Genomic DNA, 27,984 nt, shown 5'->3' on the forward strand with positions numbered 1-27,984 from the left:
CCACGGGTCATCCATTACTTGTGGGATATTCTCCTTCCCAACAGGAAGTTGCAAGAGGATCACCCACAGCAGAGCTGCTATATAGCTCCTCCCCTCACTGCCATATCCAGTCATTCTCTTGCAACTCTCAACAAAGATGGAGGTCGTGAGAGGACTGTGGTGTTTTATACTTAGTTTATTTCTTCAATCAAAAGTTTGTTATTTTTAAATGGTACCGGAGTGTACTGTTTATCTCAGGCAGTATTTAGAAGAAGAATCTGCCTGCGTTTTCTATGATCTTAGCAGAAGTAACTAAGATCCTTTGCTGTTCTCACATATTCTGAGGAGTGAGGTAACTTCAGAGGGGGAATAGCGTGCAGGTTTTCCTGCAATAAGGTATGTGCAGTTAATATTTTTCTAGGAATGGAATTTGCTAGAAAATGCTGCTGATACCGAAGTAATGTAAGTAAAGCCTTAAATGCAGTGATAGCGACTGGTATCAGGCTTATTAATAGAGACTTTGCATACAAAGAGAGAAGCGCTCTACCAGGAACGAACAACAGCTCAGTGGCTTGTTCTATGGCGATTTACCACCCGGAAGCAGCCTCTTTTAGACCAGTGTGCTTTTCACAGAAGAAAACTTTCCTGAAGTATATCAGTCTGATCCTGCCAAGTAAGGTCAGTTCAGCCCCGAAATACCAGGCAATTCTCCTCTGAACAAGGAACATGACAACCCCAGACGATCGTTTCGGCCTCCTATGGGCCTCGTCAGTGAGGTGCAGCCACATTCCTCTAAGCACACTGGGCAAGGAGTCCACGTCTGGTTTCCCCCATTACCCATAGGGAGACTTCCCCAGGGTCATAATAATTTGCATACAAAGAGAGAAGCGCTCTACCAGGAACGAACAACAGCTCAGTGGCTTGTTCTATGGCAATTTACCACCCAGAAGCAGCCTCTTTTAGACCAGTGTGCTTTTCACAGAAGAAAACTTTCCTGAAGTATATCAGTCTGATCCTGCCAAGTAAGGTCAGTCCAGCCCCGAAATACCAGGCAATTCTCCTCTGAACAAGGAACATGACAACCCCAGATGATCGTTTCGGCCTCCTATGGGCCTCGTCAGTGAGGTGCAGCCACATTCCTCTAAGCACACTGGGCAAGGAGTCCACGTCTGGTTTCCCCCATTACCCATAGGGAGACTTCCCCAGGGTCATAATAATTTGCATACAAAGAGAGAAGCGCTCTACCAGGAACGAACAACAGCTCAGTGGCTTGTTCTATGGCGATTTACCACCCGGAAGCAGCCTCTTTTAGACCAGTGTGCTTTTCACAGAAGAAAACTTTCCTGAAGTATATCAGTCTGATCCTGCCAAGTAAGGTCAGTCCAGCCCCGAAATACCAGGCAATTCTCCTCTGAACAAGGAACATGACAACCCCAGACGATCGTTTCGGCCTCCTATGGACCTCGTCAGTGAGGTGCAGCCACATTCCTCTTCCTTTATTAATAGAGATACATACTCTTATAAAAGTGTAATTTAAAAACATTTGCTGGCATGTTTAATCGTTTTTTATATATGTTGGTGATAAAACCTATTGGGGCCTAGTTTTTTCCACATGGCTGGCTTGAATTTTGCCTAGAAACAGTTCCCTGAGGCTTTCCTCCTGTTGTAATATGAGTGGGAGTGGCCTATTTTAGCGCCTTTTTGCGCAGCAAAAATTACAGACACAGACATCCATCTTCCTGCATGATCCAGGACTTCTCTGAAGGGTTCAAAAGGCTTCAAAGGTCGTATTGAGGGAGATAAAAAGCCACAGTAGAGCTGTGGCAGTTGTTGTGACTGTTTAAAAAACGTTTTTATCATTTGTTATTCCGTTTTTGGTATTAAGGGGTTAATCATCCATTTGCAAGTGGGTGCAATGCTCTGCTAACTTATTATATACACTGTAAAAAATTTGTTAGTGTAACTGCCTTTTTTCACTGTTATTTCAAATTTGGACAAAATTTGTGTTTCTTAAAGGCGCAGTAACGTTTTTTATATTGCTTGTAAACTTGTTTTAAAGTGTTTTCCAAGCTTGCTAGTCTCATTGCTAGTCTGTTTAAACATGTCTGACAAAGAGGAACCTACTTGTTCATTATGTTTGAAAGCCATGGTGGAGCCCCATAGGAGAATGTGTACTAAATGTATTGATTTCACCTTAAACAGTAAAGATCAGTCTTTATCTATAAAAGAATTATCACCAGAGGGTTCTGTCGAGGGGGGAAGTTATGCCGACTAACTCTCCCCACGTGTCAGACCCTTCGCCTCCCGCTCAGTGGACGCACGCTAATATAGCGCCAATTACATCAGGGACGCCCATAGCGATTACCTTGCAGGACATGGCTGCAATCATGAATAATACCCTGTCAGAGGTATTATCTAGATTGCCTGAATTAAGAGGCAAGCGCGATAGCTCTGGGGTTAGGAGAGATACAGAGCGCGCAAATGCTGTAAGAGCCATGTCTGATACTGCGTCACAGTATGCAGAACATGAGGACGGAGAGCTTCAATCTGTGGGTGACATCTCTGACTCGGGGAAACCTGATTCAGAGATTTCTAATTTTAAATTTAAGCTTTAGAACCTCCGTGTATTGCTTGGGGAGGTATTAGCTGCTCTGAATGACTGTAACACAGTTGCAATTCCAGAGAAATTGTGTAGGCTGGATAGATACTATGCGGTGCCGGTGTGTACTGATGTTTTTCCTATACCAAAAAGGCTTACAGAAATTATTAGCAAGGAGTGGGATAGACCTGGTGTGCCCTTTTCCCCACCTCCTATATTTAGAAAAATATTTCCAATAGACGCCACTACACGGGACTTATGGCAGACCGTCCCTAAGGTGGAGGGAGTCGTTTCTACTTTAGCAAAGCGTACCACTATCCCGGTTGAGGACAGTTGTGCTTTTTGAGATCCAATGGATAAAAAATTGGAGGGTTACCTTAAGAAAATGTTTATTCAACAAGGTTTTATTTTACAGCCCCTTGCATGCATTGCGCCTGTCACTGCTGCGGCGGCATTCTGGTTTGAGGCCCTGGAAGAGGCCATCCATACAGCTCTATTGAATGAAATTATTGACAAGCTTAGAATGCTTAAGCTAGCTAACTCATTTGTTTCTGATGCCATTGTTCATTTGACTAAACTAAGGGCTAAGAATTCCGGATTCGCCATCCAGGCGCGTAGGGCGCTATGGCTTAAATCCTGGTCAGCTGACGTGACTTCAAAGTCTAAGTTACTCAACATTCCTTTCAAGGGGCAGACCTTATTCGGGCCTGGCTTGAAGGAAATTATTGCTGACATTACTGGAGGCAAGGGTCATACCCTTCCTCAGGACAGGGCCAAATCAAAGGCCAAACAGTCTAATTTTCGTGCCTTTCGAAATTTCAAGGCGGGAGCAGCATCATCTTCCTCCGCTTCAAAACAAGAGGGAACTGTTGCTCATTCCAGACAGGCCTGGAAACCTAACCAGTCCTGGAACAAGGGCAAGCAGGCCAGAAAGCCTGCTGCTGCCCCCAAGACAGCATGAAGGAACGGCCCCCTATCCGGAAACGGATCTAGTGGGGGGCAGACTTTCTCTCTTCGCCCAGGCGTGGGCAAGAGATGTTCAGGATCCCTGGGCGTTGGAGATCATATCGCAGGGATATCTTCTGGACTTCAAAGCTTCTCCTCCACAAGGGAGATTTCATCTTTCAAGGTTATCAGCAAACCAGATAAAGAAAGAGGCATTCCTAAGCTGTGTGCAAGACCTCCTAGTAATGGGAGTGATCCATCCAGTTCCGCGGACGGAACAAGAACAGGGGTTTTATTCAAATCTGTTTGTGGTTCCCAAGAAAGAGGGAACCTTCAGACCAATCTTGTATCTAAAGATCTTAAACAAATTCCTCAGAGTTCCATCATTCAAAATGGAAACTACTCGGACCATCCTCCCAATGATCCAAGAGGGTCAGTACATGACCGCAGTGGACTTAAAGGATGCCTACCTTCACATACCGATTCACAAAGATCATCATCGGTTCCTAAGGTTTGCCTTTCTAGACAGGCATTACCAATTTGTAGCTCTTCCCTTCGGGTTGGCCACAGCCCCGAGAATTTTTACAAAGGTTCTGTGCTCACTTCTGGCGGTTCTAAGACCGCGAGGCATAGCGGTGGCTCCTTATCTAGACGACATCCTAATACAGGCGTCAAGCTTTCAAATTGCCAAGTCTCATACAGAGAGTTCTGGCATTTCTGAGGTCGCATGGGTGGAAAGTGAACGTGGAAAAGAGTTCTCTATCCCCACTCACAAGAGTCTCCTTCCTAGGGACTCTTATAGATTCTGTAGAGATGAAAATTTACCTGACGGAGTCCAGGTTATCAAAACTTCTAAATGCTTGCCGTGTCCTTCATTCCATTCCACGCCCGTCAGTGGCTCAGTGCATGGAAGTAATCGGCTTAATGGTAGCGGCAATGGACATATTGCCATTTGCGCGCCTGCATCTCAGACCGCTGCAATTATGCATGCTAAGTCAGTGGAATGGGGATTACTCAGATTTGTCCCCTCTACTAAATCTGGATCAAGAGACCAGAGATTCTCTTCTCTGGTGGCTATCTCGGGTCCATCTGTCCAAGGGTATGTCCTTTCGCAGGCCAGATTGGACGATTGTAACAACAGATGCCAGCCTTCTAGGTTGGGGTGCAGTCTGGAACTCCCTGAAGGCTCAGGGATCGTGGACTCGGGAGGAGAAACTCCTCCCAATAAATATTCTGGAGTTAAGAGCAATATTCAATGCTCTTCTAGCTTGGCCTCAGTTAGCAACCCTGAGGTTCATCAGATTTCAGTCGGACAACATCACGACTGTGACTTACATCAACCATCAAGGGGGAACCAGGAGTTCCCTAGCGATGTTAGAAGTCTCAAAGATAATTCGCTGGGCAGAGTCTCACTCTTGCCACCTGTCAGCGATCCACATCCCAGGCGTGGAGAACTGGGAGGTGGATTTTCGAAGTCGTCAGACTTTTCATCCGGGGGAGTGGGAACTCCATCCGGAGGTGTTTGCTCAACTGGTCCATCGTTGGGGCAAACCAGAAATGGATCAAGCTTCCTTGTTACGGATCCAGGTCCAGGGACCCGGGAGCGACGCTGATAGATGCTCTAGCAGCTCCTTGGTTCTTCAACCTGGCTTATGTGTTTCCACCGTTTCCTCTGCTCCCTTGACTGATTGCCAAAATCAAACAGGAGAGAGCATCAGTGATTCTGATAGCGCCTGCGTGGCCACGCAGGACCTGGTATGCAGACCTAGTGGACATGTCATCTCTTCCACCATGGACTCTGCCTCTGAGGCAGGACCTTCTAATACAAGGTCCTTTCAATCATCCAAATCTAATTTCTCTGAGACTGACTGCATGGAGATTGAACGCTTGATTCTATCAAGGCGTTGCTTCTCCGAGTCAGTCATTGATACCTTAATACAGGCACGAAAGCCTGTCACCAGGAAAATCTACCATAAGATATGGCGTAAATATCTTTATTGGTGTGAATCCAAGAGTTACTCATGGAGTAAGGTTAGGATTCCTAGGATATTGTCCTTTCTCCAAGAGGGTTTGGACAAAGGCTTATCAGCTAGTTCTTTAAAGGGACAGATCTCTGCTCTGTCTATTCTTTTGCACAAGCGTCTGGCAGAGGTTCCAGACGTCCAGGCATTTTGTCAGGCTTTGGTTAGGATTAAGCCTGTTTTTAAAACTGTTGCTCCCCCGTGGAGCTTAAACTTGGTTCTTAAAGTTCTTCAGGGAGTTCCGTTTGAACTCCTTCATTCCATTGATATTAAACTTTTATCTTGGAAAGTTCTGTTTTTGATGGCTATTTCCTCGGCGCGAAGAGTCTCTGAGTTATCTGCCTTACAATGTGATTCTCCTTATCTGATTTTTCATTCAGACAAGGTAGTTCTGCGTACCAAACCTGGGTTTTTACCTAAGGTGGTTTCTAACAGAAATATCAATCAAGAGATTGTTGTTCCATCATTGTGTCCTAATCCTTCTTCAAAGAAGGAACGTCTTTTGCATAATCTGGACGTAGTCCATGCCTTGAAGTTTTACTTACAGGCTACTAAAGATTTTCGTCAAACATCTGCCCTGTTTGTCGTTTACTCTGGATAGAGGAGAGGTCAAAAAGCTTCGGCAACCTCTCTCTCCTTTTGGCTTCGTAGCATAATACGCTTAGCCTATGAGACTGCTGGACGGCAGCCCCCTGAAAGGATTACAGCTCATTCTACTAGAGCTGTGGCTTCCACCTGGGCCTTTAAAAATGAGGCCTCTGTTAAACAGATTTGCAAGGCTGCGACTTGGTCTTCGCTTCACACCTTTCAAAATTTTACAAATTTGATACTTTTGCTTCTTCGGAGGCTGTTTTTGGGAGAAAGGTTCTACAGGCAGTGGTTCCTTCCATTTAAGTTCCTGCCTTGTCCCTCCCATCATCCGTGTACTTTAGCTTTGGTATTGGTATCCCACAAGTAATGGATGATCCGTGGACTGGATACACTTAACAAGAGAAAACATAATTTATGCTTACCTGATAAATTTGTTTCTCTTGTAGTGTATCCAGTCCACGGCCCGCCCTGTCTTTTTAAGGCAGGTCTAAATTTTAATTAAACTACAGTCACCACTGCACCCTATGGTTTCTCCTTTCTCGGCTTGTTTCGGTCGATTGACTGGGTATGGCAGTGAGGGGAGGAGCTATATAGCAGCTCTGCTGTGGGTGATCCTCTTGCAACTTCCTGTTGGGAAGAAGAATATCCCACAAGTAATGGATGATCCATGGACTGGATACACTACAAGAGAAACAAATTTATCAGGTAAGCATAAATTATGTTTTTTTCTTAGGCGCCAGCAGTTCATATACTGCTGAAAGTCACTGGCGTCTCCAGAAATGTCGTCGGTTTATCCGATTTACGGCAGTATATAATCTGCCGCCGCCGCATATTTGATTCACCGACTTGCAAGGTGAACTTACGGGTGGCATGGGTTTCAGCAGTTGCGCTGAAACCTACGCCTTATATGTAATCTCGCCCATAGTTGCTTGTTAAGCCTTGGTTTATTAATCCATGAATTACTGGATACTGAATCAAGTCAGCACCAAGAACAGACAACCCAAATCAGAATCCAAATCATTATCAGGTACAGCCCAAAGTCAAAATCTGGTCAGACAAAGTAGTACAAAATCAGGAAGGCAGAAACAGAGTTCTTGACAAGCCAGGTGTCAAACATGAAACACAAGATACTCAAAATAATGATCCAGAAGAACAGTTGTATTAATATCCAAATTTCTTAATAACCTTTTCAAGCACCAGGCATCATACCCATATAGTAGACATGAAAAAACAGGCAGATAACAAGTGGGAACTGCATAATAAATAGACACCCTGCGTGCAGCACATGATGACAAACACAACCAGAGTAACCAAGGCATTAAAAAAATGACTATAGCAAAAAAACAAACTAAAAAAAACAGAAGTGCATAAAATAAATGCGACTGAGAAAGCATGACAGAAGCACCAATACTGAAATGTTTATTGGTAGTTTGACCCTTTAAGTGCCAGAAGGCAGGTTCATTTAAATTAATTTGCCTTACATACATTTGGATGACACATTCTCATGTGTAAATCTATTGTTTTTGCATTACTAAATCAGCTGTCACCTGATGCAGTTGTGGAAGATTTTCTGACCCAAGCACCCACAGTCAAGGATCACACCAGTTTTTTTAAGAGATTTTGTTTGTTGATCAATACACCTAATGATCAATTAGGGAGAAATGCTTAGAGCGTTTCTGAGGTAAAGTGATCTTACACCCAGTGTTAAACACAATATATAGATTACCTAGTTATGTGAAAGGGAGCACCTCGGGTATTATTGATTTTCAATGCTTCATCCTGGTGAGTAAATAACCTGAACTAGCCCATGAAACATTATGGTCTTGATTACAAGTGGACTTCTTGTGATCATCTCTTTAATATGACATTAGCAGGTTTTTACTTTCATCTTGAAGGAAATATAATATCAAATAAAATATAAATCCATCTTTTCTCATTCTTTGTCTGATAAAACAATGTGATCAGTTTGATGTGTACACATGTATTTACACATACCTAATCTAGTATAACATCATTCCCAGTTGTCTAAGCATCTTGTTTTGATAAAGGGATAGAGTCAATAACTTGTACCCCATAGGTTCATCCAAACCATGCAACCTACTTCAGTTACGCTCGGGTCTTCACATCTTGAAAAGTGGCCCCAAAGTTTTGTAACATATTACATTTTTATTTATACCTTTTACTGTATTAAATCGCCCCTTCCACATCCTTCAGCCCATTAAAGGGACAGTCTACAATAGAATTGTTATTATTTTAAAAGATAGATAATCCCTTTATTACCTATTCCCCAGTTTTGCATAACCAACACAGTTATATTAATGTACTTTTTACCTCTGTGATTACCTTGTATCTAGGAACCTTCTTCCAGCCCCCTGATCACATGACTGTGACTGTTTATTATCTATTGTCTTGCATTTAGCATTGTTTTGTGCTAAATCTTAAATAACCTCATGTGTCTGAACACAGTGTTATCTATATGGCCCGCATGTTCTTCAGTCTCTTTGTGTTGAAAAGAGATTTAAAAAGCCTGTGATAAGAGGCAGCCCTCAAAGGCTTAGAAACTAGTATATGAGCCTACCTATGTTTAGTTTAACCTAAGGATACCAAGAGAAAAAAGCAAATTTGATGATAAAAGTAAATTGGAAAGTTGATTAAAATTACAAGTCCTATTTGAATAATGAAAGTTTAATTTTGACTAGACTGTCCCTTTAATTAATACTTATTTTATGCTTTCTTTCAGCTGAACAGAAGTTCTGGTAGTTATCAGCTTTGACATATTGACATTATACATCTTTTGATTATTGGCTCTGTCCATGATTAAAAGTAATTTATTTATGGTAGTATAGAGTGCCAGTATCAAGCTCACTCCTTAGTGTATAAATTTATCTCACAGAAAATATCTTTTGTTGGCTCAGCTGCAATTCTCTTCATGTCCTGCTTGAATATCCCTCAATACAATTGGTCAGCTCCACACACTTTGTATAAAGCTCGGCACTTGCTGTCCTATTTCTGCAATACTTTATTTCCTGTGAATCTACAGCTAAGTTCTGTAGCACCTCTGTTCCTCACTTCTTTTTTGTTTTTTATGTCAGTTTGAACATTAAATGGAGAAAAGGAGTTTGTCTAACTTTCTATAATGCAGATACCATAAATCTTTATATATGGTACATGACTTTTACATGTCAGCTTATGCTGCAATGCTGGACAAACTTGTTCAAAATGCCAGGCAATTTGGGAAATCAGTAAATAATGAAATACACATAATACATTACATACATTATATAGACCCTTTAGTTGCTGATACCAGAAATGCTGCAGTGATTTAACCCCTTGATTGTTCAGAACACATACATGGAATCAAGGGGTTAAACCTCTGTTGCTGTATCATTTATTACCACCCTTGATTTCCCTTAATCAACTGCAGCTGTGATTTCGCCCCCTCACCTGTAACTGCCTTGCACAGTGAGCTGAACTAAGAGGTGGAGACTGCTGAGAAAGGCTGCTCCATGGAACAATTATAGACATTATTCTGTAAAGGAGTATTGAGGTTGTATGCTAGCAGGTGTCCCAACCCATCCTGATTAAGGAGTGAAACCGGGAACAATGAAACCCGGGTTGCAACCCTAGCTGCTCTGGGATCTCCCCACCTCTCCCACTCACTGTATATAACTCCAGACGGGAGCTCCTCCCTCCCCCTCCGATTTAAAGGTGCTGCACAGCATTTTGGAACTTATAGTTCATAGCAGACTAGCACTGGACTAAATTTCTTGTGTGAGTGGCTGTGGCAGTTGGTAAGGGTATGGGGGGCACAAACTAGGGTGCCATTCATGTGTGTAGGAACCCCCAACAAATGATTCAGTAAACTGGTAATTGTCCAGAACGACACATTTTATATATACTTTAATTATCTATTTTGTCCCCTTGGCTGCACAATCTAGTGACCTATTTATAACTGTCTCTTATTGGCAACAGCAGAGAAGGGCCCATTGTTTTATAGACACTAAAACTTTACAATTATTTTGTCAATATTTAAATTGCTAAAGAAACTATTATTTTCTTTGAATGTATCATTCTATATACAGTCATATGCAAAAGTTTAGGCACCCCTAACAATTTCCATGATTTTCATTTCTAAATAATTGGGTGTTTGGATTAGCAATTTCATTTTGATCTATCAAATAACTGAAAGACAAACAGTCGCTTGAGGTATGCAAATGCATATTTGGACTAGCCAGCTTCATTTTGGAAGAAGGTGCTGTGGACTGATGAAACAAAGATTAAGTTATTTGGTCATAACAAGAGGCGTTATGCATGGCGGCAAAAGAACACAGCATTCCAAGACAAACACTTGCTACCCACAAAATTTACTAATAAAATTTGGTGGATGTTCCATCATGCTGTGGGGCTGTGTGGCCAGTGCCGGTACTGGGAATCTTGTTAAAGTTGAGGGTTGCATGGATTCCACTCAATATCAGCAGATACTTGAGAATAATGTTGAGGAATCAGTCACAAAGTTGAAGTTACGCCGGAGCTGGATATGTTAACAAGACAACGACCCAAAACACTGCTCAAAATCTACTCTGGCATTTATGCAGAGGAACAAGTACAATGTTCTGGAATGGCCATCCCAGTCCCCAGACCTGAATATAATTGAAAATCTGTGGGGTGATTTGAAGCGGGCTGTCCATGCTCGGCAACCATCAAACCTAACTAAACTGGAGATGTTTTGCAAGGAGGAGTGGTCCAAAATACCTTCATCCAGAATCCAGACACTCATTACAGGCTATAGGAAGCATCTAGTGGCTGTTATTTATGCTAAAGGAGGCTCTACTAAATATTGATGCAATATTTCTGTTGGGGTGCCCAAATTTATGCACCTGTCTAATTTCGTTTTGATGCATATTGCATATTTTCTGTTAATCCAATACACCTCATTTCACTACTGAAATATTACTGTGTCCTTCAGTTATTTGATAGATCAAAATGAAATTGCTGATCCAAACACCCAATTATTTATTTTTGCATGCTCTTGTAGCCAAAAATGATAAGATTATGTGTAAGAAGCTCTGTGCTATATTAAAAAAACTAAAATATGATGAGAACAATAATATATTTTTTTATTTTGAAAAATATTCTATGGATGAAAAAAGGAAAACAGTGTAAAGTAAAAAAAAACTGTGTATTTATAAAAATAAATGGTTCTAGTAATAAATGGACCTAATATAAATTGCACTGTGTAAATAGAACTATACACATCCAATTTTGGATAATGTAAAAGAGTGGTAGGTGGGATCTATCAATGCCAATATGAGAGAACGGAGTGTAGTCAAATGTTTGTAAGAAAAATAAAATAACATTTATTTTGGCAACATAAAACTATGAAAATAAATCACATATAAATGAATAGCAATTTTTTTAAAACAATATAAATGTAGGTTGGCCAACCAAATAAAGTTGAATGAGGCTAAAATGCAATGATAAAGAACATTTCTTTTCAAAACGTATACTGCTTTTGTTTTATATTAGGCAAAACGGATGATAGTTACATAGCATATACGTGTACACTTTATAAGAATATCGTTCTGTAATCTTAGTACAAGTGTAACCAATTTCAGCAAAACAATGAACCTTATAGCTTTAAATTGTGTAATATAACAGCCTGAAAGGAGTGGATTGCCTGACACTGTTAGTATTAAACTTGCAGTTAGTGTTTTTAGTATGTATAATACTTGCGTAGCTCCGTGTCCGTGCATACAGTGAGAAATCCAAAAATATATTATTGTTTTAGCACATTATTGTTCTTATCATATTTTAGTTTTTTAATATAGCACAGAGCTTCTTAAACATAATCTTATCTCCATTAGTTTGTAATAGCTTCCTCAGCCTCTTGTTACCTTCTCCCACTTTTCTACTGAATAATACCAGCACCCTTCCATAGGCTCAAATGGGAGCCTCACTCTCATGCCGTGTCTGAACTCGCGCAGCGAAGGGGTAAGTAGCGCAGCAATGGCAGTAAATTGTAAATATACAGTATATGTATATGCTTATACACATATTAACACATAAATATATATGTATATAAGCATATACTTATATATTTACTGGGAACACACAGTTCCCATAGACCACAATGTAAAGGCATTTTTCAGTGCTGTTTTTTTTTCTAACACCCCACACCTGCTCATTTTAGACCCCCCAAAACTGCTTTTTCTAGTTATTTTATTAAAAAATAAAGATGCTACTAGTACTAACTTTATTTTTTTAATAATGTATATCACAAATGATTTTCAGGGAAATTTATAAAATTAAACAGAGATCTGATCTCTGGTTAATTTTCTAAGCGCTAATAGCTACCGCTAACTGGCGGTAGCAATAACCAGCCTCTTGTAATGGCTGGTCATTTATCGCACACCCACAAACGTTCAAATTGGCCCATATGTGAGCGCACGATAAATTAGTGCTTCACTTGTAATCTAGCCCTTAGTGTTTAATGTCTGTTTAAATATTACTGTATGACCATTATCACTCTTTCATTTTGCTATACGGTTTAATTATTTAGCGTCAAAATAATTCCCTTCAAGAATACATCATGTAGTTTTTTTGTGTCTGTGTAAAAAGTATGTTTGGGGTTTGATAACCAACATTGCCTTCTGTTACTTCCAGTAGGTTTTTAACCATGACCTGCAAGACTATTCTTGACACTAGTGTTGATTTTTCTGCAGTTCTTTTGACCTATCATGATTGCTTTGGCGTCTTCATTAAGCGAGAGGCCAGTGTTCTCTGCATTTTTTCTATTATTGCTGAGTGAATATCAGACACCTGGATAACAAATTCCATATCTCTAAAATCTCTTGTCTTTCTACGCCTTAACTAAAGGAGCTTCAAACCAGATTGAAAAGATATGGTGAAATGTTTTGCCCTGCTTTCATATCTTTATCAATGCAGAAAGTGTATTTAAAAAAGAAAAAAAGAGAGAACACTTTAAAACCTAAAAACAGATGCCCTTTGCCTGCAGCTGTTTGAAACTATTTGATCTGGAAGGCGTTATTTTAGCTCAGTTTTGTGAAGGTGGATGGATATTCACACTATGGGGGCCGGATTACGAGTAAAGCGGTTAACCTCTAACGCCTGAGACCTCATATCTTTGATCCCTTATAACTTTTTTTTATGCAATATTTTTTTTAAAAATATATATTTTTTTAGAAAGTGTTATTATGAGTGTAACTGTACTGTTTAATGTATTTTTTATGTGTTATTATGAGTGTAACTGTACTGTTAAATGTATTTTTTATGTGTTATTATGAGTGTAAGTGTACTGTTAAATGTATTTTTTATGTGTTATTATGAGTGTAACTGTACTGTTTAATGTATTTTTTTATGTGTTATTATGAGTGTAACTGTACTGTAAAATGTATTTTTTATGTGTTATTATGAGTGTAACTGTACTGTTAAATGTATTTTTGATGTGTTTTATGCATGTTTTTATTTGAGCGTAACAGTTAACCAGTGCTGTGAGGTTACGGTAATCACTCTAGCTCGTTTAATAAGTTGAAAGTAAATGCATGAACACAATTGCATTTACTTTCAACTTGTAAAACAAACAGCCGCGAAAATCTGATATTACTTGTGCGCAAACAAAAGCGCTCCACTCGTAATCTAGCCCTATGTAGGTACTTCACATTCATCCATTTGAAGTATCTAGTCTTCCTATTTGTTAACCCCCTAACGACCTCGACATACCCTGTACGTCGCTGGTCATTAAGGAATTTTCTGTTTATAACAGCGTGGGTCTTGCCGCCTACAGTAAGACCGGTCTCGCCGCTGATGTCAGTAGCATTTTCAGCCCCTAGATCACATTTCTTTACATTTAAAGGAACATAAACCCCCCAATTTTCCTTTCATGATTCAGATGGAACATACAATTTTATACAACTTACCAATTAACTTCTGTTATGAATTCTTCTTAATTTTCTTGTTATCCTTTGTCGAAACACAGGGTTGTAAGCTCAGGAGTGTGCACATGTCTGCAGCACTATATGGCAGCAGTTTTGCAACATTGTTATACATTAGTTTGAACACTAGATGGCAGCACTATTTCCTGTCATGTAGTTCTTCAGACATGTTGTGCCCGCAACCTACCTAGGTATCTCTTCAACAAAGAATAACTGGAGAATGAAGCAAATTTGATAATAGAAGTAAATTGGAAACCTTTTTAAAATTGTATTCTCTATCTGAATAATGAATGGAAAAAAAATGGGTTTCATGTCCCTTTAACCCCTTGAGTGCTAATGACGTCACTAGCACTCTCCCACCTTGAGGGAGATCTGGGGGCTCCCACCCATCCTACCCCGGCGATCATGCCTGTAGAGTGACAGGCATCGCCGGGGCTTCACGCTATGCGCAGTGACGTCACACGCAATAACATGATGACGTCACCGCGCAACTTTATTTATACTTAACAATGATAAGTATAGGAGCAGGGGGCATGCTGCTTAGAAGCCTGCATCTTAGGCATCTAAGCGGCTACAGACCCCCAAGACCCACCATTGGAAAGGTAATTGTCTAACCTTTCACATTGTTTTACATTTAAAGGAACATAAAACTTAATTTTTTTAATTTTCTTGTTATCCTTTGTCGACACACAGGGTTGTAAAGCTCAGGAGTGTGCACGCGTCTGCAGCACTATATGGCAGCAGTTTTGCAACATTGTTATACACTTGAACACTAGATGGCAGCCCTATTTCCTGTAATGTAGTGCTTCAGGCATGTGCACGCAACCTACCTAGGTATCTCTTCAAGAAAGAATAACATGAGAATGAAGCAAATTTGATCATAGAAGTAAATTGGAAACCTTTTTAAAATTGTATTCTCTATTTGAATAATGAATGAAAAAAATGGGTTTCATGTCCCTTTAATGATATTCTGATCTTCTCATAAATCTTGATGAACATATGATGCATATGACATGGATTAAATCTATATGATAAACAGAGAAAAGATAGACAGTAAGGAAAAGAAAAAGAAACGGGAGTTGTAGGTGCACAATCTTATACTTAAAGGGACATTAAACCCTAATAATTTTTTTTCATGATTCAGATAGAGAATATCATTTAAAAAAAAAATCTAATTTACTTCTATTTTCTAATTTGCTTCATTCTCTTGATATTCTTTCCTGAAAAGCATATCTACATAGGCCCAGTAGCTGCTGATTGGTGGCTGCACATAGATGCCTCATGTGATTGGCTCACCCATGTGCATTGCTATTTCTTTAAAAAAGGATATCTAAAAAATGAAGCAAATTAGATAATAGAAGTAAATTAAAATGTTGTTTAAAATTGTATTCTCTGAATCATGAAAGAATTGTTTTGGGTTTAATGTCCCTTTAAATAGTGTGATATAGAAGTTTATTAATATCCATTAAAATATATACTCCGGTTCTGAAAGTCTCTATTGCCGAATAATGGGACACTAATTAAGGGGAATAAGAAATATTATTTGAACAATTCTATCAAAAACTATGGCTAATCGGAAACTGACAGTTCCCCAGGTGAGAGTTAATTAGTCACAGCACGAGCAACATACACTCATGGAAAAAACAAACAAAAAGGCCGTTCCTTTACAACAATATGTCCCCCAAGTATTCCGGGCCGATATACAGGAACCTGGGGTCTGGGGGGTATGTAAGATTTGGAACTTGCAAAAGATTTCACAAAACACAGACCCGTTGCGGCCCGTAAACGGGCCTTTTTCAATGTGGTACGTGCAATATAATACAATACTTATTGTATTAAACTTTCCAATTTACTTTTATTATCTAATTTGCTTCATTTTTCAGATATCCTTTGTTGAAAAAATAGCAATGCACATGGGTGAACCAATCACACAAGTCATCTATGTGCAGCCACCAATCAGCAGCTACTGTGCCTATCTAGAAATGCTTTTTAGCAAAGGATATCAAGAGAATGAAGCATGTTAGATAATAGAAGTAAATTAGAAAGTTGTTTAAAATCGCATGCTCTTTCTAAATCATGAAAGAAAAAATATTGGTTTAATGTCCCTTTAAGCCAGGGCCCATTTTCTAGGTATTTTAGCACCCTTGCACAATATTTGTCAAGCCCAATTTTAAGGGATTTTATAATATTGTGGCTTTTTAAAATGTACTGTCGACTTAAAGGGACAGTAAATTCAAATTTAAACTTTTATGGTTTAGATAGCTGTTTCCAAAGTCTATTTAAAGGGACAGTCTAGGCCAAAATAAACATTCATGATTCAGATAGAGCATGTAATTTTAAACAATTTTCCAATTTACTCTTATCACCAATTTTGCTTTGTTCTCTTGGTATTCTTAGTTGAAAGCTTAACCTAGGAGGTTCATATGCTAATTTCTTAAGCCTTTAAGCCCACCTCTTTCAGATTGCATTTTAACAGTTTTTCACCACTAGAAGGTGTTAGTTCACATATTTCATATAGATAACACTGTGCTTGTGCACGTGAAGTTATCTGGGAGCAGGCACTGATTGGCTAGACTGCAAGTCTGTCAAAAGAACTGAAAAAAGGGGCAGTTTGCAGAGGCTTAGATACAAGATAATCACAGAGGTTAAAAGTATATTATAACTGTGTTGGTTATGCAAAACTGGGGAATGGGTAATAAAGGGATTATCTATCTTTTAAAACAATAAAAATTCTGGTGTAGACTGTCCCTTTAAGTGTGCACTGTGCACCAGCATTTTAAACACAGCACCTGTTCAGAGAGCCTAAGGTGCTTGTACCATTTGTTAATTGCTGACATGATACAAGCCCTACTGGTGCTTTGAGCAGCTGAAATATTTAAAATGCTGGTGCACTGAGAATATCTAGCTATGCTTCATATTTACTTGCAGAGAAATAATGTTAACACTAAAACTGTGATAACTTACTAAAAGCATTTTGCTAATACAAGTATATTGCAAATGTTTCTATTAAAATATCTAATTCATCTATGTGCATTTAAATTTTGACTGGAATATACCTTTAAGACACGGGCACACTCCTGAGCCCATATGAGCCTACCTAGATGTACTCTTACAAAGGATACAAAGGGAACAAAGCACATTTAAAAATAGAAATGCATTGGACATTGTTTTAAAATTCCATGGCCTTTCTGAATCATGAAAGTTTAATTTTGACTTTAATGTCCCTTTAAATAAGAATGTTTCTGTCATTTTGTATCTGTGTTTCTAGGTTTCACTGCGATTTGTCAGTGTAGGATGTAGGTCTATTTCTAGAATGAAGAAGGGATTTCAATTTTCTTAATTGCTTGCAATAGGGATCTTTGTTTATCTGGATTGCAGAAGTAATCTACGTTTCTCTGCATTACAAAGGTTACTGGATTGTAATAGGGATTTCTGTCAATTTGGATGACTTACTAGAGTTTTTTTATGATTAGAAAGTGAATCTTTGGACCCCTAATACAGTAGTGGGTGACTGAATATATTCTTTCTCATCGGCCATATTCCCATATACAGTAGGTCAGCCATGCTACATTTCCTTATAAGAAGATATTCAGAAACATATATGTTCCCACAGTTACTAATACATAGAGAAATAAATGACAAAAACGTCACATGTTAAAGTGGCCACTGCTCTTTATGTTATAGATGCAAATTGATCCTGGAAGGGAACTGTGGATTTCTTTACAATTGACATTACAGGCAGCATTACATTTATCATTAACTACTTTTGGTCTTTTCTGCAGCAAGAATAGTATGACACATACAGACAGCAAAACAATGATGAAAAGAATGGGATGCTGTTTGTCTACCATATTAGTGTAATGAATGTGGCAAGTCTATAATGACTCTTATGGTATATTTTATATTCCCAGACAGCAAAATAATTGGTCCTGACCGCACAAATGTTAAGGCTTAGAGCTAAACCAGAATAGGATGCTACACAGCCAGTTTTCTGGTATCTGATTCCATCTTAAACATAATAAATCTATGCAATAATTTTATAGAAAATATTTTTCCGTAATATTTTTCCCACTTCCTACAAGCACTGTAATTTTTTTTAAATGTAAGTTAATGCTGTGTTTATTTTAAAGGTTAGTTGTGTTCGGTGTAATTTGTATTCACTGGTTAAACAAGTTTAAGACATTTTTTGTGTGACTGCATCAAGGAAATCATTATGTGCAGGAAGTCTGTGTTTATGCACTGGGAACAAGCAATTATTTTATTGGGGGTTAAAGTTGTATGTGATTTTGTATTAGGTAATGTGCATGATGTATGTTTTTTTGGGCAAAGAGGTCTTCTGTGAGTTGGTAATGGGGGAAAGACTGTCTTTGAATTCGTATTAAAGTGATGATAAACTTGACATGTTTTAAAATCATGTCCGGAATCTAAGCGATATTTTAGAGGGACTTTAATTGATCACTCCTAATGAAGATGCGCTGTAATTTATTTCCTAATCTAGCAGTGCCATTCTAATAGTGCAGGGTATTAGAATGGCACTGCTAGATTAGAAAGTAAGTTACAGCGCATCTTCATTAGAAGTGATCAATTAAAGTCTCTCTAAAATATCGCTTAGATTCCGGACATGATTTTACCATCACTTTAAGGAAGAAATGCTGTTTGATCAGTATTGTGTGAGTGTTTAGTTAGGAAGGGGATCTGTATTTATATAAAATAAGTGTGTAGTCAGTTTATGTGATTTGGATCTATCTCTAGATTAGAGTAGGAGGCTTCCGTGTGTCAGGATTACTAAGGATGAGTAAGAATTAATTTAGAAGTGGGTATATACATTAATATTCTTTTGCTGCAGTGTTCTTTAACATAAAATAGGATTTTAGAGTATTTAGCATTTCATTTATATATGCAGTATAGCACAGAACAGAGCAAGGCGTATATAACACTCAGTCAGTTAGTAAAAGGAATAATGGAGGCATAATATGACTAATAATGTCCTGTTTAATCAATCCCTTGTCCCCTACAATGAGTACATTTGGATACAAACTTGCATGTGACTTGAGTTGGCTGTTGATGGATGGATATACTACTTAAAAAAAATTCTAAACCTCTGGCACAATAAGGACTATGCATTTTGTTGCTTGTTACTGTGACACAAACTATTGTTATTTTCTACATGTATTTTGCTTACTTGTTTGACTTTTCTCCCCACAGGAGCCCGTCCCTCAGCCAGCGACCGGCACCTCTCTCTCTACCTGCTGACCCAGGTGTCTGGCAGAGATGACAGCCACAACTGCCCATAAGTGCTTGAAGAATGACAAGGTGGATGAGGCACAAGCACTGGCCAGGAGCTGTGCGGGGAGACCAGATTTCAAGCCATGTGATGGACTCTCTATTTGTGCTACTCATAGCCATGGAAAGTGCTTCAGACTCCACTGGTGCTGCCATCTGGGCTGGTGTCATTGTAAGTCCCTCTGTTACCCTATTTGTGTTTGTTGGTCTTTTTTTCTATAATGCAGAGGGAACAATAGAGGCATACAAATCTGACATAACCCATCTTCCAACTTATTAGAGCTTTACATACAAACAATGAATTCAGCTTGTGTATTTCCGACTTCCTTTTCTACAACATTCCAGTACATTAGAAGCAAGTATGTTTGAAAGCTGTCCAGGTTGCATAAGCGATAAATCAAAAGCTTTCAGTTGTAATACATTTGAAAAGGGTAAAAACGTCCAAGTTCTGTAGTTTACAAATGGAATTTGGTTATTAAACTGGTGAAAAGATTTGTATGTTAAAGAGACAGTCTAGTTAAAATTAAACTTTTATGATTCAGATAGGCCATGCAACTTTCCAATTAACTTTTATTATCAAATTTGCTTTGTTCTCTTGGTATTCTTTGTTGAAAGCTAAACCTAGGTAGGCTGATTCCTAAGCCATTGAAGGCCTCCTCTTATCTTAGTGCATTTTGACAGCTTTTTACAGCTAGACAGCACAAGTTTGTGTATGCCTTATAGATAACATTGTGCTCACTCACATGGAGCCAGCACTGATGGGCTGAAATGTAAGTCTGTCAAAAGAACTGAAATAAGGGGGCAGTCTGCAGAGGCTTAGATACAAGGTTATCACAGAGGTGAAAAGTATATTGTTATAACTGTGTTGGTTATGCAAAACTGGGTAAAGGTAAAATTGGTAATAGAGGAATTATCTATCTTTTTAAACAATAAACATTTTCAAGTAGACTGTGCATGTTCAAAAATATTACAAAAAAAACCAATGTGTAGAACCAAATATGAATCCATACAGCTACAAGATTCCTTAAACGGACATTAAACCCACATTTTTTCCTTTTATGATTCTGATAGAGAATAGAATTTTAAACAACATTCCAATTTACTTATATTATTTAATTTACTTCATTCTTCAAATATCCTTTGTTAAAGAAATAGCAATGCACATGGGTGAGCCAATCACACAAGATATCTATGTGCATCCACCAATCAGCAGCTACTTAGCCTATTTAGATATGCTTTTCAACAAAGCATATCAAGAGAATGAAGCAAATTTGATAATAGAAGTAAATTATAAAGTTGTTTAATCCTACAGGGTACGTCGCTGGTCCTTAAGGGGTTAAAATTGCATGCTCGTTCTAAATCAGGAAAGAAAAAAAATGTGTTTCATGTCCCTTTAAACTGCTGGGTAGAACTACAGTTGCATGTTTACTACTCACCATATTACTCTTTTTAAAGCTGTTCTCTTATTTTAACCCTTTAAAAGTGCTGGTTGGTGAAGTTCTGCATCTTCAATTTGTTTTCCCCTTAATGTATTTCCAATGACTTCTTATACCAGCTGCAGAGTATAGAATGTATGAGAAATTGCATTTTCATGTTTATTTGTATATATGAAATAGCTGGTTTTGTGCTTTTAAACCACAGCCTATTGAAATGGGTTGAGCTTGCAGGTAATATCAAATCCCATTATGGTATTACTTTGTGTACACGCACTTGCTTCCTTATATCTGTTTGTAAATCCCAATGATTAAAGAGAACAGTTAAAAATTAACATTGTATAACTTATCTCTTCTACACCCCACTGGGAGTGTAATTTCTTCTGCTGGCTCTGTTTACATAAATTGTCAACAGCCTATACTTAAAGGGCCACTGTAAGTAAATATTTTCTATGCCTGTTACTAACTAACTACCCCAAATACGCTTTTTATCAATAGCATTTCATTAACATATCTCTACCGTATATCAGAAATCTTGTCTGCAAATTGAAGTGTTTTACAAACCTACTCCGTGGGTATCCTCTGCTCTGTACCAATCCGTTTACAATACCTAGGTTTCAAAATGGCGCTTCAAACACAAAGTTATTGGTTTAAGTATTTTGAACACTCAGTGCTGAAAATAGTGGGCAGGATAACGTGACATCATCGGCGATTAAAAGATATAACTTTTAGAACGTTATGAAACTTCGTTTTGGAGAAAATATAGGTCAGTAGGTTTTAATTAATGTTTATTAACTTTAATATGTTAGTTGTTTAGCTTAAAAATGATAACAGAAAGTAATCCTTTAAATATAGAAACTTTTAGTATAGGTAGGGATACCACAGGCTAAATCAGGTATTTAAGGGTAAAGGAGCTACTTGTAAACAATTTAATATACTCCAGCAGGTAAAATTGATTATTGGGAATAAATATGGGAGAAACATTTTTGGGTACGTTTTCTCACACCCTGTGACAGAAGCAGTGCACACTCACAGACCAGTGACATTGTGGTGTTCTTGACAAGCCTTATTGTGCACTTCAGTTTAAAGTCTAGAAAACAGAGCAGGAGCTGTATGTTTTGTAGTGGCTGCATTGGTCTATATCACTGGTTTTCAAACCTGTCATCATTCCTCCCTAACAGGCCAGCTTTACAGGATTACCTTGTGTGTGACTGGTTAAAATAACCATGTTTACTAATTAATTAATTAGCTGATTATTTCACCTGTGCTCCAGTTCAGATATCCTTAAAATCTGGCATGTTAGGGAGGCCTCGGGACAGGTTTGAAAACCAGTAGTCTACATTATTAATTATGGCATTTTTATATTTGTTATATAACTTTTAAATTGTGTACAACAACCTGCAAATATGTCACATTACCCTATAGGTATCAAATGTCCAATGTATATGGCAACTGTCTGGCATTGTAAAAGCAAATATGTATTCCATGTACTTGTCTACATAGATTGTACTGTTAGATCATTTTTATTTCACCTTCCACCTTGAAATTGTTTTTAGCAGACTCTCAAAAGATGCAAATTAATATGTTCCTGTAGTTTATAGCGGCTTTGACCCTGCAGTTTTGGAATGTTAATAAAAATGGCATATTAAATATTTGCATTGATTTAGAATGGTACAGAGCATAAAAAGCAGTCTCTATAGAAATTAGCCCTTGGGGGAAAAAAGTTATTTTCTTAGGTCAGTGAATGATTATCAACCAGGATGTGTGGGTACAACTCTGTGTGTGACCAGAGCCTCATGGTGGGTATAAGAATCAGGACTGAAGTTGATGCTGGCAAAAAAAAGTGTTTAAAAAATAATACATTTGATAAATTTAAATAAAAATAAATATTTTCTTTTTTTTATTTTGTTTAGCCTTATTTTAAGTTTATAAGTAAAATCAAAAAATATATTTTTATATATATTTGTATCCATACAAAGTACATAATAAAGATAAATGTTATGCACATATATTGCATCATGTAAGTAATGTTGCATTTAGGAATAAATGTCTGTGTGGAATACTAATGTTATATTTATGTAAAGAACTTATATTTTTTCCTAAATTGCTACTATTTATCACTTCACTGTACTGAGAATATATAAGCATCAGATCTTAAAGGGATAGGAAAGTCAAAATTAAACATACATGATTCTGATAGAGCAAGTAATTTTAAGACACTTTTAAATTCACTTCTATGTTCAAATGTGCTTTGTTCTCTTGTTATCCCTTGTTGAAAATGAATACGCACATATCCTACATTAGTGGGAGCTGCTGCTGATTGGTGCCTGCACACATTTGCCTCTTGTGATTGGCTGACTATATGTATTCATCTTGCTGCCAGTAGTGCAATGCTGTTCCTTCAGCAAAGAATAACAAAAGAACATAGCAAATTTGATAATGGAAGTAAATTGGAAAGTTGTTTAAAATTGTTTGTTCTATCCAAATCATTAAAGAAAATTTTGGGGTTTCCTGTCCCTTTAACCCCTTAATGACCACAGCACTTTTCCATTTTCTGTCTGTTTGGGACCAAGGCTATTTTTACATTTTTGCGGTGTTTGTGTTTAGCTGTAATTTTCCTCTTACTTATTTACTGTACCCACACATATTATATATCGTTTTTCTCGCCATTAAATGGACTTTCTAAAGATACCATTATTTTCATCATATCTTATAATTTACTACAAAAAAATTATAAAATATGAGGAAAAAAATGGAAAAAACACACTTTTTCTAACATTGATCCCCAAAATCTGTTACACATCTACAACCACCAAAAAACTCCCATGCTAAATAGTTTCTAAATTTTGTCCAGAGTTTAGAAATACCCAATTTTTACATGTTCTTTGCTTTTTTTGCAAGTTATAGGGCAATAAATACATGTAGCACTTTGCTATTTCCAAACCACTTTTTTTCAAAATTAGCGCTAGTTACATTGGGACACTGATATCTTTCAGGAATCCCTGAATATCCCCTGACATGTATATATATATTTTTAGAAGACATCCCAAAGTATTGATCTAGGCCCATTTTGGTATATTTCATGCCACCATTTCACCGCCAAATGCCATCAAATAAAAAAAATTGTTCACTTTTTCACAATTTTTTTCACAAACTTTAGGTTTCTAACTGAAATTATTTACAAACAACTTGTGCAATTATGGCATAAATGGTTGTAAATGCTTCTCTGGGATCCCCTTTGTTCAGAAATAGCAGACATATATGGCTTTGGCGTTGCTTTTTGGTAATTAGAAGGCCGCTAAATGCCACTGTGCACCACACGTGTATTATGCCCAGCAGTGAAGGGGTTAGTTAGGGAGCATGTAGGGAGCTTGTAGGGTTAATTTTAGCTTTAGTGTAGTGCAGTAGACAACCCCAAGTATTGATCTAGGCACATTTTGGTATATTTCATGCCACCATTTCACCGCCAAATGCGATCAAATTGAAAAAAACGCTACATTTTTCACAATTTTATGTTTCTCACTGAAATTATTTACTAACAGCTTGTGCAATTATGGCACACATGGTTGTAAATGCTTCTCTAGGATCCCCTTTGTTCAGAAATAGCAGACATATATGACTTTGGCGTTGCTTTTTGGTAATTAGAAGGCCGCTAAATGCTGCTGCGCATCACACGTGTATTATGGCTAGCAGTGAAGGGGTTAATTAGGTAGCTTATAAGGAGCTTGCAGGGTTAATTTTAGCTTTAGTGTAGAGATCAGCCTCCCACCTGACACATCACACCCCCTGATCCCTCCCAAACAGCTGTCTTCCCTCCCCCACCCCACAATTGTCCCCGCCATCTTAAGTACTGGCAGAAAGTCTGCCAGTACTAAAATAAAAGTTTTTTTTTTTGTTTAAAAAAAAAAAATAATTCTGCTGTGTAGGACCCCCCCCCCCTTAGCCCCAACCTCCCTGATCCCCCCCCAAACAGCTCTCTACCCCCCTCCTCTGCCTTATTGTTCACCATATTGGGTACTGGCAGCTGGTACCCAGTTTGAAATCAAAAGTTTATTTTAAGATTTTCTGTAGTGTAGCTTACCCCCCTTAACACCCAACCCCCCACCCTCTCCCAGATCATTAATATTTTTTATTCCCACCCTCTCTCCCACTGAGTCCCACCTTGTGCCTCTTCCACTTCAATTCTAACTTTTGGGCAGTTTCACACGTGCACGCTCCCGTGCACGCGCGCACACTCCCATGCACGCGCGCACGCTCCCGTGCGCGCGCGATCCCGCCCCCCTCCTCTACTGATGGCCTCCCTGGACACGCTCCCACCCACCAACGATCATAGCCGATGCAGAGAGGGCCACAGAGTGGCTCTCTCTGCATCGGACTGCTTAAAAAAGTTATTGCAGGATGCCTCTATATCGAGGCATCACTGCAATAACATGAAAGCAGCTGGAAGTGATCAGGAATTACTTCCACTGCTTTCAAAGACCAACGACGTGGTCGTTAAGGACATTTTTTTGGAGGACGTACCCTGCACGTCGTTGGTCATTAAGGGGTTAAAGGGATATGAAACCCCCAAAAAATATTTTGTGATTCAGACAGAGCATACCATTTAAAAAAAGCTTCCAATTTACTTCTATTATCAAATTTTCTTTGTTCCTATAATATTCTGTGTTGAAGAGATACCTAGGTAGGCACCTAAAGCAATAAATGGCAGAAATAATCTAGTGCTCTTGCAAATGGATAATATTCTTGCAAAACTGCTTCTATATAGTGCTCCAGAAATGGGCTGGCTCCTAAGCATATGTCCCTGCTTTTCAACAAAAGATACTAAAAGAAAAATTGATAATAGAAGTTAATTAGAAAGTTGTTTGAAATTACATGCTGTATCTGAATCATGAAAGAAAATGTTTGGGTGTCATATCCCTTTGATGCCTTCCCTTGTATAGACTCACTTCTCTCATTGTACCAATTTCATTCTTTTCTACTAACCCTGGATTTTCTTACTACATTTTGTGCGATTATAAGATGAAGGTGATGTTTTAAAAAAAAATTGAGGATTTTTTAATATAAACATAGCAAGGTATTTGTCTACTGTGAACTTTATTCATACACGCTGTGTCACTTTCTCTTGTTAAGTGTATCCAGTCCACGGATCATCCATTACTTGTGGGATATTCTCCTTCCCAACAGGAAGTTGCAAGAGGATCACCCACAGCAGAGCTGCTATATAGCTCCTCCCCTCACTGCCATATCCAGTCATTCTCTTGCAACTCTCAACTAAGATGGAGGTCGTAAGAGGACTGTGGTGTTTTATACTTAGTTTATTTCTTCAATCAAAAGTTTGTTATTTTTAAATGGTACCGGAGTGTACTGTTTATCTCAGGCGTTTGCTGGCATGTTTAATTGTTTTTTACATATGTTTGGTGATAAAACTTATTGGGGCCTAGTTTTTTCCACATGGCTGGCTTGAATTTTGCCTAGAAACAGTTCCCTGAGGCTTCCCACTGTTGTAATATGAGTGGGAGGGGCCTATTTAGCGTTTTTTTTGCACAGCAAAAATTACAGACACAGACATCCAGCTTCTTCCTGCATGATCCAGGACTCCTCTGAAGGGCTCAAAAGGCTTCAAAAGTCATATTGAGGGAGGTAAAAAGCCACAGTAGAGCTGTGGCAGTTGTGACTGTTTAAAAAAAAACGTTTTTGTCATTTGTTATTACGTTTTTGGTATTAAGGGGTTAATCATCCATTTGCCAGTGGGTGCAATGCTCTGCTAACTTATTACATACACTGTAAAAATTTTGTTAGTGTAACTGCATTTTTTCACTGTTATTTCAAAATTTGGGAAAATTTGTGTTTCTTAAAGGCGCAGTAACGTTTTTTATATTGCTTGTAAACTTGTTTTAAAGTGTTTTACAAGCTTGCTAGTCTCATTGCTAGTCTGTTTAAACATGTGTGACACAGAGGAACCTACTTGTTCATTATGTTTGAAAGCCATGGTGGAGCCCCATAGGAGAATGTGTGCTAAATGTATTGATTTCACCTTAAACAGTAAAGATCAGTCTTTATCTATAAAAGAATTATCACCAGAGGGTTCTGTCGAGGGGGAAGTTATGCCGACTAACTCTCCCCACGTGTCAGACCCTTCGCCTCTCGCTCAGGGGACGCACGCTAATATGGCGCCAATTACATCAGGGACGCCCATAGCGATTACCTTGCAGGACATGGCTGCAATCATGAATAATACCCTGTCAGAGGTATTATCTAGATTGCCTGAATTAAGAGGCAAGCGCGATAGCTCTGGGGTTACGAGAGATACAGAGCGCGCAAATGCTGTTAGAGCCATGTCTGATACTGCGTTACAGTATGCAGAACATGAGGACGGAGAGCTTCAGTCTGTGGGTGACATCTCTGACTCGGAGAAACCTGATTCAGAGATTTCTAATTTTAAATTTAAGCTTGAGAACCTCCGTGTATTGCTTGGGGAGGTATTAGCTGCTCTGAATGACTGTAACACAGTTGCAATTCCAGAGAAATTGTGTAGGCTGGATAGATACTATGCGGTGCCGGTGTGTACTGACGTTTTTCCTATACCTAAATGGCTTACAGAAATTATTAGCAAGGAGTGGGATAGAACCTGTGTGCCCTTTTCCCCACCTCCTATATTTAGAAAAATGTTTCCAATAGACGCCACTACACGGGACTTATGGCAGACGGTCCCTAAGGTGGAGGGAGCCGTTTCTACTTTAGCAAAGCGTACCACTATCCCGGTTGAGGACAGTTGTGCTTTTTCAGATCCAATGGATAAAAAATTGGAGGGTTACCTTAAGAAAATGTTTATTCAACAAGGTTTTATTTTACAGCCCCTTGCATGCATTGCGCCTGTCACTGCTGCGGGGGCATTCTGGTTTGAGGCCCTGGAAGAGGCCATCCAGACAGCTCCATTGAATGAAATTATTGACAAGCTTAGAACGTTTAAGCTAGCTAACTCATTTGTTTCTGATGCCATTGTTCATTTGACTAAACTAAGGGCTAAGAATTCCGGATTCGCCATCCAGGCGCGTAGGGCGCTATGGTTTAAATCCTGGTCAGCTGACGTGACTTCAAAGTCTAAATTACTCAACATTCCTTTCAAGGGGCAGACCTTATTCGGGCCTGGCTTGAAGGAAATTATTGCTGACATTACTGGA

At 38.6% G+C, this 27,984-nt stretch overlaps 1 protein-coding gene across 1 annotated transcript in view; it reads left to right on the forward strand.

Moving 5' to 3' along the window:
* Positions 1-27,984, forward strand: part of C1H3orf70 (chromosome 1 C3orf70 homolog) — a 195,179-nt gene that overhangs the window by 24,864 nt on the left and 142,331 nt on the right. Inside the window, exon 3 of the mRNA XM_053698745.1 lies at positions 19,293-19,542. Within this exon, the coding sequence (XP_053554720.1) occupies positions 19,359-19,542 (184 nt within the window). The 5' untranslated portion in view covers positions 19,293-19,358. The remainder of the gene's footprint in view (positions 1-19,292; positions 19,543-27,984) is intronic.

Source organism: Bombina bombina, chromosome 1 (genome assembly GCF_027579735.1).
Source record: "Bombina bombina isolate aBomBom1 chromosome 1, aBomBom1.pri, whole genome shotgun sequence".
In the NCBI taxonomy this organism is placed as follows: domain Eukaryota; kingdom Metazoa; phylum Chordata; class Amphibia; order Anura; family Bombinatoridae; genus Bombina; species Bombina bombina.